Here is a 14,477-nt window from a genome sequence, read left to right as displayed (position 1 = left end):
TGAAGCCTTGTGAGTAGAGGCGGAGGAGGAGGCAATGAGCGGGTTAGAGCTTTGTGATGATGTCATGTGAAAATTCTTAAATCCTTGAAGGGTTGTACTTATTTAAAGGACTAATTTCAGTTTACCCCCATCAACTTTAGTCGATCATCATGTTAGTCATTCTTCTTTCAATTTTATCAAAAACACCCCTCAACTCCCAATTTTCATCAGCTGCGCATGTCCAAACCTCCAATCTCAATTCAATTCCTTTGTCAAGTGATGACTTGATATCAAGAAGAAAGTCAAATTCTGAAAGTTACCTTTTGGACCATTTTTCCCCCATATCGATACACATCTTCGTTCTCATCACAACCCCCTAACCTTAGTGATTTTGGTGGGATTGAATGCAATTTGTCTATTTTTCCTTTTTGTCTTTCTTTTTAATGTCAAGTCATCACTTAACAGAGAATTAGATGGAGATTGAAGGTTTGGACATACGCGGTTGATGAAAATTGGGAGTTGAGGGGTGTTTTTGATGAAATTGAAAAAAGAAGGACTAACATGATGATCAACCTAAAGTTGATGGGGTAAACTGAAATTAATCATTGTTTAAATATGCATTCATAGTTTTATACAAACTAGCAAGTAGCAATGTAGTTTATTAAACTCATAATTTTTTTCCTTAGTGTAGATCCAAATAAACAACAAGAATAGACTAGATACAACGAAGTTGAACGATCTAGTCTATGTTCATATTTAATCCCAAGATTATCAATAAGAAGAGAAGTGTGAAAGAGAAGAATGTGGATGTACTACTTCCTAGTGAAGCTACTATTGCATAAAGATGAATTGTTGATGGTAGTGATGTTGATGTTCCTTATTGCACAAGGATGAATTGTTTATGGTAGTGATGTTGATGGTCTTCCTTTGTCGTAGACTAGATGTAGCCATTACAAAAGTCGGTAAAAAATTATATCATTTTGAAACCAATTTGCAACCAACAAAATCTTGCCAAGTCAAAAGGAAAGATTAATTTTAGCCGTGAGTTTTTTTAAGACAAAAAGTATTATACATACTTCAATGGAAGACTGCCACTTAGATTGTGCTAAAGAGTCATTCAATGAGTCAAATTTAGCTCTTTACATTTTAGCTCATCTCAGTTGTAGATGAGTTAATGTTATAATCTCACTATTTAACACTTTAGCACATTGATTGAAGACGACCTTAGTTAATCAAATAAAAACGAAGCAGATACATAAATATATATTTTTTATTAAGATATTACAATTTTATGAATCAAACTCATAACTTTCTAATTACAAAAATAAACTATACCGTTAGACCAAATGATACATAATATTTCAAACATATACGATACAAATTCGGTACAAGAAAGCTAATAATAATAATAATAATAATAATAAATAAGAAAAAATGGAATAAACACGGGGACCTATTTTTCTGTTTAAATTCCCTCGGCACAGAGAAGTTGCCGTTGGGTGCGGCGACCTGGTTTTCTCTGATAATCCGCCGGAGATGGCCAAGTTCGCTTTGGGATCGGAACCCGTGGTGGGCTCCCTCTCGTCCTCCAAGAAGAGAGAGTACAGAGTCACCAACCGTCTCCAAGAGGGCAAGAAACCCATATACGCCGTCGTTTTCAACTTCATCGACTCTCGCTACTTCAACGTCTTCGCCACCGTCGGCGGCAACCGGGTCCCTCTCTCTCTCTCTCTCTCTCTCTCTCTCTCTCTCTCTCATCTTGACAAAAGATCAGTAATTTGAAATTTCTCTAGGGTAGCTGTAATTATGGTACTTCAAATTATAGATGTATTGTTGAATTTACAGTAATTGAAAACCCTAGTGAGTCATATGAGTGAAAAGTTTTGATTTTTAATTTTTGTATTATTGTTTTCAGGTGACTGTGTATGAATGTTTAGAAGGGGGAGTGATAGCTGTGTTGCAGTCTTACATTGATGAAGATGTAAGTAAAGACGAAAGCCAGCCTTTTGGTTATTTTATCAAATGCATTTTCTGATTTATTCATTGTAGTGTTGAATTGTTGATGTATCAAATGGTGGTGCTGTTTCTGAAACTGTTTTGCGAAAATTTGTGATTTTCGTGCGCTATCTAGATCAGAAGGATGAGTCTTTCTACACTGTTAGTTGGGCTTGCAATGTTGACGGGACCCCGTTGCTTGTGGCCGGAGGGTTCAATGGTACGATGCGTGTCATTGATTGCGGGAGTGAGAAGATAGATAAGGTATGTTGTTACAAGGGTCTGAGGTTCCTAGACTTTGTAGTGGTGCGGTAGTAGTAGCCTAATTAGTGATTATTCATCTTTGTGCAGAGTTTTGTTGGCCATGGTGACTCGATAAATGAAATCAGGACTCAACCGTTGAAGTCATCACTTGTAGTGTCAGCAAGCAAAGTGAGTATGAGAATCTCTTTTCTTGTTTTTCGTTTTTATATAAGTTATATCTACTGAGTGATTAATCCCACATGTGACCAGGATGAGTCAGTTCGACTGTGGAATGTTCATACTGGAATATGTATTTTGATATTCGCTGGAGCAGGCGGTCATCGAAATGAAGTTTTGAGTGTGGTATGTATATTAGAGAAGGAATTATGTCCTGCTGCCATTTATTAGATTTCTCAAAAGACAACTCCATTGTTTCATTATTTGAAAAATGAAGATTACAAAAAAGTATTTACTTATCATTTGCTCACTATTAAAGGACTTTCATCCATCTGACATTTATCGAATTGCAAGTTGTGGCATGGACAACACAGTTAAGATATGGTCGATGAAAGGTAAGACTTCATGGTGCTGAATATATGAGTATTTATTTATTTGATGTTAAGACATAGTTCTGCTATTTGATGCGAGCATATAACATGCATAACGAAAGTGGCACTTTTGATTTAGCCATTCAAGATATTCTGTCTGCTACACTGTATTGCTGAGACAGAACAAACAATGCAGGGAAAAGTGTGAGTAGAGCGTGCATATTAAGAATGGTTGAGATATATCAATGACTCAACATAGGAAGCTGCTCTCTTTGTTGTACTAGATTGGAAGAAAGTCACGACTTACGGGACACATTGAATTTCTTTTTGATTGTCACTTAGCTTTATTTTACTAGGAAAGTAATTTGACAAGAAGTATCCACCAAACTGGAACTTCCTGTGTAGACCAGCACACAGAGCCATCCGAATCATTTGATTCTTTTGCAAGAACTATCTGCAGTTTGTATACAGCTTTCAGATTTTTCTATACTTGTTGATAAAAAAAGTCAAATTTACTTCCCTGCTTGTAATTTCTTACATTTAAGCTTGATACAAGAGACAAAGAGGATACTATGAACAATAGACATTACTGCCTGACAATAAGTGTCAGCCAAGTCTTACCATAAGGAAAAAGATAATGTGGCGTTTATACCTGGTGCCGAATTGACTTTTTGTTAACGTGCTATTTCTCACTAACCTCTTGACTTATTTCCCATTTGGCTTCTTGGTTTTGGGAATTTATGCAAAATAAATAAAATCTGAAAAATAAAAGAAGAAAAAGAAGATTAGTGTGCAATTATTTCAGTTTTATAGATAATATCAGTTTTACCCTCTCTTGATCAAAATGTTATTTTTATGCATATTAATCAATTAGGGGCATAATAGGAAGTTCAATAATTTAACTATTGGAAAAGCCTTCTGACTCAATTATATAGATATCATGACTGTGTAATGCTATTGCTATAAAGTACTCTCTTTTCTGAAGCTCAGCTTCTGTGTATATTCAGTTTTTTTATATTTTTCTTTACACTTGGTTTTGTTTCAGAGTTTTGGACATATGTAGAGAAATCTTTCACATGGACAGATCTTCCATCGAAATTCCCTACAAAATACGTACAATTTCCTGTAAGTACTTCTGGTTATCTGTGTTACACATTAGAGTTTTCGACCATTTGCCAACTTTAACTGAAAATGATTAAATCTTTCAGGTTTTCCTAGCCTCCATTCATACAAACTATGTTGACTGTAATAGGTGGCTTGGAGATTTTATGCTCTCAAAGGTGAATTTTAACTTCATCTAGAATGTTGTTTTATTCATATAATATCTAAATGAGCTTTGCAAATGGAAAGGAGTCGCATCTTTAGGATGGAAAATCTAGGTCATTATGTTAAGTTATATGTTTTTTTTTTCTAACTAGAATCACCACGGATTCATATTTCTCAAACGTTGATCTATCTGTTTGTGGTGGTATCAACATCTGCATAGCTTATGCAAGAAACCAAAAGCCAAAAAACTTTAAATACTATTTGAACTATCTGCGATGGTCGAATACAATTTGTCCAGATATAAAATGTTGCACTTATGGGCTGCTTGAATTGCTTCTAGTTGCCTTCTTACAGCTGTATTTCATATATTCTAATGGTCATGCTAATGGTATGCTGTGAAATCCCAGAGTGTTGACAGTGAAATTGTGCTGTGGGAACCAAAAATGAAAGAGCAGTCTCCTGGCGAGGTTAGCAATTCCTACCCTCTTCTTTTTAGTGTTGAGGGTCCCTTTTTATAATTTTATTCTTCTATTCAATAGTTTAAAGAAAATATGTTGGACAAAAGAGGAGGGTGATGAAAAGGAATCGTTAAAATCTATAAAATTTTATTATAAAAAAAATAAAATCATTCTCAGCTTCACCTCTATCAACAATCTCATTTGATTTATTTGTGTAGAACTCCAGTAATTCTCATTCTGTTGACCTAAAATATTATTGTTTGCTTTCTCATTAGGGCACCGTTGACATCCTTCAAAAGTACCCTGTTCCAGGGTGTGATATTTGGTTCATCAAGTTCTCCTGTGATTTTCATTATAATGCAGCTGCTATAGGTAATGCAAAGTGCATTTTGAAGTTATGTTAAATGGTCGTAATTATTGTTCACCTGTTTGTCTTGTATCTTTCAAAGTTTCAAAAACACAGGCCAACTGTAGCACAATTAAATAAAGACTACTTAGCCTCTTATGTTTTCTTATGAGCAGGGAATAGAGAAGGAAAGATATTCATATGGGAACTACAATCCAGCCCCCCAGTCCTTGTTGCAAAGTTAGTTGAACTTGCTGTTATCAAAATTCCATGCTAAATTAAGTCAGAAACTTGAATTTACATCAGTAATCCGGTTATACTATTTTCAGGTTGTCTCATCCTCAATCAAAATCTCCAATTAGACAAACTGCCATGTCCTTTGATGGAAGGTGACTCTTGCATGATTAATTCGTTTTACCCATAACTATCTAGTGATTGTTACTGCAATAAGAATTGATAATGTTCAACTTTATCCTCTTTCTATATTGCAGCACCATTCTCAGCTGCTGTGAGGATGGGACTATTTGGCGTTGGGATGTCATGGAAAATTCTTGAACCTATCCCATCCATGGGGATGAATTGATTAAAGGGCTTAGCTGAGTTCAATTAGGTCAGCTTTTTTTTCATTTGTGCTTTGTACTAATGTATTTGGTGTTGATCAGAATAGATCCAAATGAGCAATATGAAATACAGATGGATATGTAGAGTAGAGTTAAAACAGACTTTGTGAACCCTTTTGAGCCTAGTTATGTTATGTTAAATTGTTCATAGCAACTCTAGTTCAGAGTTGACAATGGAAGTATACCATAAGTTTGTCATAGATCTTGGATTGGAATTTCGTGTTGTGGCACTGCACGAGTGTTTCACTAATATGAAGATATTAAGGTTTCTTAAGGTTTCAAGGCAGCATATTTGGTCTGTTATTAACGTGATCTGAGACACACTTCGACTTTAGCATCAATTTCACCCATCAATTTCTCTGTGAAAATTCATTTGTCGTGTTAAACTTCGTTAATTTTCTGAAAGATAATCAAGGTGCTTCAAGTTTCCATCCATACAAATATTTGACTGAAATGATGTCATACCGAAGTTGCTAACTTCTCCCAACTCCAGAACTAAATTGGGTTCAACAAAAATGAATGGAAAACTTGAACGATCAGGTGACTAGCACAGGATCACATACCTCCTTTGAAAATTAGGAGTGCCAATTTTGTTTGCTTTTTTATACCTATTTGTTATGCTATAAAGCAAAGCAATTTAGGATCAGTGTAAAAAGAACAGATTGCACGAGTGTTTGCTTTTCTATACACCTGTGTCATTTGTTTTTTTTAAATGTGCTATACTGCCTGTATATAGCATGAAGCAAAAGTTCATTTTCTCTACTTAATAAACGAAAAAGAACTTTGACAGAAGAATCTCACTGACTTTGTCCAAGAGATGAGTACTCATCAACCATGTCATATACTGCTAGAGTTTAATGCTTCATATTGTCAATCGGAAGCTGCCTGATAATTCATTTGTTGTGTTAAACTTTGTCTGTTTGATTTCTGAAAGATAATCAAGTTGCTTCAAGTCTCCACCCATACAAATATTTGAATGATATGATATATGTCTACCAAAGTTGCTAACTTCTATCCCAACTCCAGAACCAAGTTGGGTTTAACGAAATTCAGATGAATGTAAAACTTGAAAGATCAGGGTGAGTAGCACAGGATCGCATAGGATCGCATACTAGCTCCTTTGAAAATTTGGAGAGTGCCCATTTTTCTTTTTCTTTTTTAATACTCCTATACTGTAATTTGTTATGTTATAAAGCAATGCAATTTGCAATCATGTGACATTTTCTTTTTGAATGTGCTGCATATAATAGCCCGAGGCATAAAATTCATCTCAGCAGTCTACCTAATAATAGACGAAAATCAACTTTGACAGAAGAACCTCACTGAATCTGTCCAAAGAGACAAGTACTCATCATCCATGCATGTCATATACTGCTAGAGTCCACCGCTTTATATTAGATTTTCTAGATAGCATACACAAGGAAGAACATTTTTATTTCGTAGGAGATAAAACTTCATTGACTATTAACATCAAATTTGTTACAATGAGAGGATAGAGCTCCTCGGTTGAACTAGACAGTCCCTAACTCCCTACTGAGATAGTGAAATTTCATCCTACCTAGCTAGTTGCCGGCTTGCCGCCACCTTCAATTTCCCAAGTAAAAGCAACATAGCTATCCGAATACGAGCCACAAACAAATATCATGTTTGCTAATCTACTGATCACCCCCACCGCCGGAGTCACAACTGACGAACAGCTTCGCAACATCAATACTCGGTTTCCCAAACTTTTTACTCTTGTCCATTCTTCTCGTGTCAAATCAAACTGGTAAATGTGGTAGAAATTTTCATCATCATCAACAATTGCTCCTTTGTAACGAACTGCCCAGTAGGAGCCCTTCATCAGATTTAACCAACCTCATCTCTTCAGGGACGAGATGTTAGTCTCAAGGATCTCCTCCTCATCGTATCCCACTCTCGAAGTGCTACATTGAAGGTTCCCAATATAACTTTCGAGTCCATATCCACAGCACAATAGAAAATTCCATCCACGTAAGCTACGTCCTTGATGAACTTCCATTCCTTATTTTTGGGATTGCTAAGAGGAAGTTCAGTTACACTCCAGCTAATATGCTCTTGGTTTGAATCCATTCGGTAGTATGTGGTTGTTATAACGAACTCATCCCACTCCCGCTGATTAGGATCAGATTCATAACCATCGGAAACACGATATTTCCACAGAATAAAGATAACACAATTTTCCCGAGAAGTTGGACCTGAAGGCAGGCCCTAGATCGAGTACCACACGTCCGCCTTGAAACCTCATCACCAGTCTGACCGAGGTCAAGACCGACACGGGGCCACCGCCAGACAATAGAGAGGATTGAAGAAAAAGGTTCACGCGGCTAGAGGGGTTTTAAAGTTTTAGAAGTCGGTCGATTCTATTGAGTTGTTTACTTAATTACCACATGAAATTTAGTATTATATTTCATTTCTTACGTGTAAATGTCATTTAATGGTAAATGATACTTATTGTAATTTGTCTAAAGAGAATATATGTTCATCGATCGAGGTTTAAGAGTAGCTCTAGGATTAGATTTTGCATAAAACCTATAGGATGAGGTTTTGCATAAAACCTATTTCACCAAGGAAAAGGGTATTTTGGCCGGACTTGGACTTCTCCAGCTTCGCGGGGAAAAGTAAATAAATATAAATAACAAAAACAAACCAGAATTCTTCCAAGCAAAAAGCAGCTTTGATCTTGGATTTTGATTCTTTCTTTAACCCCTTCTGTTTTGTCAAAAAATTCACATAAAATTGGAGCGCATGTGATGGGGCGTAGCCTCGGTGTGGTGCAGTCGGCCGCGGCGGCGATAGCATACAATCTCAGATACTCATCGAGCTGGTGGCACGACATCAATGACTCACCGCTCTGGCAAGACCAAATCTTCCGCGGCCTCGCCATGCTCTACCACCTCGTCGCTGTAGTTGCCCTAGTTCAATTGCTTCTGATACACCTCCGGGTTCCCTACTACGGCTGGACCACCCAGAAGGTTTTCCAATTTCTCAACTTTGTCGTCAATACGTTTCGCTTCGTCGTGTTTGTTTACCGGCGGCAAGTACAGAACTTGCATTCCGAGATTCTCCGACACGTGTTGCTTGACCTGCCGAGTCTAGGGTTCCTCACAACTTACGCGATTCTGGTTCTGTTCTGGGCAGAGATCTACTACAAAGCGCGTAATGAATCAACTCATGGACTGAGGCTGAGCTTCTATGCCATCAACGCTGCGGTTTATCTAGTTCAGATAATTATATGGTTGATAATGTGGCGGAACCCTATCCCGGTCGTCGTCTTGTCATCTAAACTTTTCTTTGCAGGTGTCTCGTTATTTGCAGCCGTTGGATTTGTTATGTACGGTGGGAGGCTGTTCTTGATGTTGAAGAGGTTTCCTGTGGAGTCGAGAGGAAGACGTAAGAAGCTGCGTGAGGTTGGCTACGTGACGGCGATATGTTTTACGTGTTTCGTTGTGAGATGCGTCATGATGGGATTCTGTGCATTCGACAAGGCAGCAGACCTTGATGTGTTGAATCACCCAGTTCTGAGCTTGGTGTATTATCTGTTGGTGGAGATATTCCCTTCTTCTTTGGTGCTTTTCATTCTGAGGAAGTTGCCTCGTCGAAATAGTGCGATGATCCCACAGTTTCAACCCCTATTGGCGAGCTCAGGGCCTGAGGAAAGCAATCAAGGATGACAATGGGAAGCTTTTGTTCTCTGGTAGATATACGTACATATGTACATGCATGTTAAAAAGGATTGACATTTTATATGTTCTTCTACGATTAGTTTCATTGTCTTTTCATCTTGGTTGTCGTTGAATCATAGAATTTGTATTTGGTGCTTTGTTTTGGTCTTTGACTTGAATGAGTGATTCTTCCATGAAAAGGGCACCCAAAACATACGGTCTGTATGTTTGGTATAGAATGTACGTAATGTCTACAATCGGTTTTATGCAGATTATGACTTTAATAAGGTAGTCTGTCCACCATGCTTGCTCGTTGATAGAGTCGTGTGGTTGAAGCTTAGGAAATAGACACCTTGAATTCAGGTTTGAATTCTCCATGGAATGTACATACTCAAACGTTGGTATTTTGAATCTGTATGCGCGAAGGCAAGCCAAACATTAGCTGTGGTTTCACCATATTTTATCGCAATAATATATTTGTCATGCGATACATTAATGTATGAAGGATGTTCACACAATGTATGATGCATGTCATTGTGTGAAGGGTGTTGATACAATGTATACCGCATGACAATATTGTATCAAAGGGTGCTCACCAAACATTGTATGAAGATGAACAACCTTAATGGGGGCATAGAGACTAAATCATGCATAAGTTACGGTTATGATCGATCATTCAGGTGCGTTGGTAATATTTTCTTAGATGACTGATATGGAATTAAATCCGATAAAGTGCAATAAAAATCGTTACACGTGTCATGACGATCGCTAGCATTCAATGTATATTTTTTAGAAATAAATATTTTTAGGAAAAATGCCCATTTAGTACTAATTCAAACTCCTTATTTCCCATTCCAATGATAATCTTTTACATTAGCCCATTCCAATATAAGGTAACCCTTTTTATGCCCAAATGCACAAATCTTTACTAAAGTCTTAACAAACCATATTATTTTAAGACTATTTTGCCCCCACCTCTTCAACATGAAAAGACTTGGCCGAAACCTCGGACTCCGGTCACCTGCCGCCGGACTCTGGTCACCAACCGCCGGATTCCGGTCACCGGATTTTCCCCTGTAACCAGTTACTGACCCCCAATAACCAGTTAATGACCCATAATAACCAATTACTGACACCCAGTAACCAGTTACTGACCCCCAATAACTTTTAGTTTTCAGTTACTGACACCTAATAATCACTTAGTTTTCAGTTACTGACACCTAATAATCACTTAGTTTTCAGTTACTGACACCTAGTAATCACTTAGTTTTCAGTTACTGACACCCAATAATCACTTAGTTTTCAGTTACTGACACCCAGTTCACTCAATAATCACTTACTGACCCTCAATAATCAGGTTACAAACCTCAAATAATAACTTATTGGCCCCAATAATAACTTATTGGCCCCAATAATCACTTATCAATCCTCAATAATCACTTACCCTAATAATCAAATGTAAGGATTTAAAAAAAAAAAAAAAAAAAAAAAAACTTAAAGAGAATTACCAACTCCCGGTACTCTCAAGTCCCAACACCGGACCAAGCCATGATTTTCCCTAGTAGTCAAATTATCCACCTATACGACATTGTTTCCTACTATTCTCACCTCCAACCAAGCCAAAATCATGAGGAATTTGAGATCACTGAGAAAGAAATGAAAATAGAGAAAGGAAAAACCGCGCCTTCCATGAAGCTTGAGCAGTAGCAGCAAACAAAGTCCTTAGAGTTTCCAAGAAGCTTGAGCAGTAGTTGCACCTTCCGCTTGGTCTGGTCCGTGCAATAACAGTTGCGTCATAATCCTCGTCGTCACAGCGTCGTTTGAGCTTTGCTTCGACTCCGAGCACAATGAAGTAGTGCTCTCGCCATGTACTCCGTCACCTTGTCTGAGATCTTCAGTATCGTCTTCACCGTCATGGACTCCGTAGCGAGCTTCTTCGCCTATACCGGAGTCCACTTCCAATCCGGCGTCGGTGAGTCTCCATTGCCAGACGCCGACAAATCGCAGTCTTCCTCGCTGTGGCCGGCATCGTGCGTAAAATCCGGTGGGGGGAGAGAGAGAGAGAGAGAGAGAGAGAGAGAGAGAGAGAGAGAGAGAGAGAGAGAGATCGGGAAGAGAGAGAGAAGAAGAAGAAGAAGAAGAAGAAAGAGATAAAAACTGTGTGGATTTAATTAAACACAGGGTAATAATGTCTTTTTCTCAAGAATCATTGGAATGGGCATAAGGATAAGACTTTATGACACAACCCACCCCGAATTTCACCCTGAAACCCGGAGTAAGTCGTGCGGGGACCACCTCCAAGGAAGATATTACTGAAAATTCGGCATAACCTCCTTTGAAAATGGACAACCCTTCCTAAAGAAAACCTGCAAACACTCCCAATAAATTCAATCCCACCTTAACTCCTGGAGCCTACGCTCCCCAAATATAACCACCACCAACAATGACACAACATTATCCAAACATCAAATATAATTATCTAAAAAGATAACATAAATTCTCCTACAAATATTCTAAAATGTCAACATGCCTTCGCTCACAACCGAAATAATATTATACAATATCCCCAAGGGAAAATCAGAGCTACTAGACACTAAAGGAAGCAAGAAAAACACAGGTAGGTTAAACAGGTAACCTACTGGTGAAAAGTGGTGGAAATGCGGGGACTATGCCTCGCCTCCTACTAGAACCAACCCGAACTCTATAGACTGGGCATTTTAAAACGAATGGCTCAGGGGAAAACATTTAATAACGTTAGAGTGAGTGGACAAAAATAAATTAATAAAAATATTTATGCTTCCCCATTTTAATTTCCAAAGAAAAATATACTACATGCGGCAGCTTAAAAGCGCTCAACTCATAAACTGGCAATTTCACGACTAGCTCCGGCTAGTCACTAACTCAAATAAAATGGAGCCTCTCAGGCTAAATTATATATAATCATATATTCGTATGTATTTACACCCATCAGACTCCTTATATGAATCCTAGAAACAATTTAGAAAAATAGAAATTCATACAAGGCTACAACGTTGGCATCTAACGCTCACGTTGCACCATAATGATATTTTTCCTCATTATGACCGAAGAGGACGGTGTATTTATATACGCGTGGACTCCCTATATGAAAACCTAAATAAACCAGAAAAGAAAGTAGTTTTCATATAGGGCTATGACGCTAGTATCTAACACTCACGTCACGCCATAATGACATTTTACCTCATTATGACGGACCAAGCACGTATGGCTAGCTAGCATTTATATACATACTATACTCATAATATCCATAAACATATCCACCGAAAATATCATTTTCGGGATCTCTCCAAAGGAGGAAAATTGCCAAATATCCGAGAAAGAAATAAATCTCAAGAAATGAAATAAATGATCATCAAATTAATTCATCGCATGCTTTTCAATTTAACACAAAGGTCCATTCACAAATTAGGCCTAAGCCTGATAACGCTCCGAGGTTTCCTCTGCTTGGGCCTCCTCTCGTCATGTTCCAAATATTCCATAACTCACATCAATATACTCCCCTTAATATTCCACATTTAAAACTCTATAAATCTCCCAAACAGCGGCCCCGCCGGCAGCGCCGGCCGGAGGCCGATTCCGGCGACCTCCAATTCCTATGAAATTTTGATAGAATAATCCTCTCATCATGCTCTACAACTTTCCTAACTAGCACAAACCCAAAATCCAAGCCTAACTAGGTCAATCGAACGAAAACAACACAAAAAGCCCTAGAGCTTCCACTCACCGGTTCTCCTCACCTGAAGCAAACTGGACCGAGTCCTTCTAGGGCAAGGCAACTGGGTTGGAGACCTTCAAAACCATTTATGGCTTGCCCGGATTGGTGGCCGGAGAAGGAAGTTCCGGTGACGAAGCTTAACACAGTCGGACCTTTCGGGGGAGAGCGCTCCTTCACGGCGGAGCTAGGGCAGCTGTCACCGGTCCTGGGAGATAGCTGGGTCGGAGGCCGACCGTTTGGGACCGGAGCGGCGACGAACGGCGGCGGAATGACAGCCGGAAAACCGGGCAACGGGAGACTCGGGGTAGAGGGGAACCAGGAAGAAAAAGAGAGGAGAGAAAATGGGTTTGGGCCTCACACCCCAAACCGGTCCAAGCTTATATCAACCCAACTCAAAAAATAAAATACCCTGAAAAATAATACCTTAATAAAAATTACCTTTTACTAGCTAAAATTTTACCATTTTTACCGTCGTCATAATTTTCTCCTACGAATAATCCTCCGCATATAATCGTCCCCGAAACCCCTCTAGGGACCAATTAAACTATTACCTCAATGACGGAGACGGTAAAATTCTTATTATAATCAAGCTAGTAAATAAGGTAAAATATAAGGGTCGGGATGTGACACTTTAATTGGAATGGGCTTTGGTTTTCAAATATTTGGGCATTAAGGCATTTTCCCATATTTTTATAGCCCTTGATATAGAATTAATTAATTAATTCAAATTATATTGCCACGGTATATCACTAGTAGAAATAAAGACTTAAGCGACGGGAATAAATAGTTGCTTAAGTGCTAATTTTTGTCGCTTAACAACTTAAGCGACGAAACTGGCGTCGCTTACGATTCGTCGCATATGGCGCGTCTCATAGATACTTAAGCGACAAAAACATATAATCCGTCGCTTAAGAAACGAACCAAGCGACGGGATTATTTTTGTCACCCCACACCTAAGCGACGAAATAATTTTGTCGCTTAAGATGTTCAGCAACGTCTGTTTTTTCTGTCGTTTTACGTTTAAGCGACGAAAATTGTCAGTTTAGCGACGCTCCTTTTTTTGTCGCTATATCTAATGCGACGAATAATTAACTGAGGCGACCACAAATATTTGTCGCTTAAGTTGGTCTGCGACGTATGTTCTCTTGTCGTTTTATGGTTAAGCGACGAACCTGTTTGGTTTAGCGACGAGATTTTTTGTCGCTCCATTTAATGCGACGAACTTTTTCCGTCGTTATAGCCTTATGCGACAAAAGACGTTTTGGCCTGTCAACTTTTAGCGCCTAATTTTTACTCTTAAGCGACGAAAGATGCTTATTTTGTCGCTTAAGAGTAAAAATTAGGCGCTAAAAGTTACTCTTAAGCGACAAAATAAGCATCTTTCGTCGCTTAGGTTTTAGTTTTTTTGAAAAAAAAAAAATAATTTTTATTATTCAGAGAGAGATATTATAATAACTTAAAAATATATTCCTGTAAGTTATAAATAATTAATTCCTGTAAAACCAAATAAAATTAACCGAAATATTTATATTAATAATAATAAAGTTATCGTACCAACCAAATAAAACTAACTAATATTGTTTGT

At 38.1% G+C, this 14,477-nt stretch overlaps 2 protein-coding genes across 2 annotated transcripts in view; one reads left to right on the top strand and one right to left on the bottom strand.

Moving 5' to 3' along the window:
- The window catches only part of LOC101296071 (polyubiquitin-A-like), a 120,349-nt gene that overhangs the window by 58,009 nt on the left and 47,863 nt on the right, over positions 1 to 14,477 (bottom strand). The gene's annotated exons all lie outside the window — the stretch shown is intronic.
- Positions 1,474 to 5,654, top strand: LOC101296640 (polycomb group protein FERTILIZATION-INDEPENDENT ENDOSPERM-like). The gene is made up of 13 exons (XM_004294295.1): positions 1,474 to 1,692; positions 1,895 to 1,960; positions 2,116 to 2,238; positions 2,326 to 2,406; positions 2,488 to 2,580; positions 2,714 to 2,789; positions 3,811 to 3,890; positions 3,974 to 4,045; positions 4,439 to 4,498; positions 4,765 to 4,861; positions 5,012 to 5,075; positions 5,165 to 5,224; positions 5,327 to 5,654. Exons 1-13 carry the CDS (start codon positions 1,516 to 1,518, stop codon positions 5,388 to 5,390), a joined length of 1,113 nt encoding a protein of 370 aa, XP_004294343.1. The 5' UTR covers positions 1,474 to 1,515; the 3' UTR covers positions 5,391 to 5,654.

The sequence above is a fragment of the Fragaria vesca genome, linkage group LG3 (assembly GCF_000184155.1).
Source record: "Fragaria vesca subsp. vesca linkage group LG3, FraVesHawaii_1.0, whole genome shotgun sequence".
NCBI lineage: Eukaryota > Viridiplantae > Streptophyta > Magnoliopsida > Rosales > Rosaceae > Fragaria > Fragaria vesca.
Note: the sequence above shows the minus strand (reverse complement) of the source record. Positions and strands in the feature narration are given on the sequence as shown.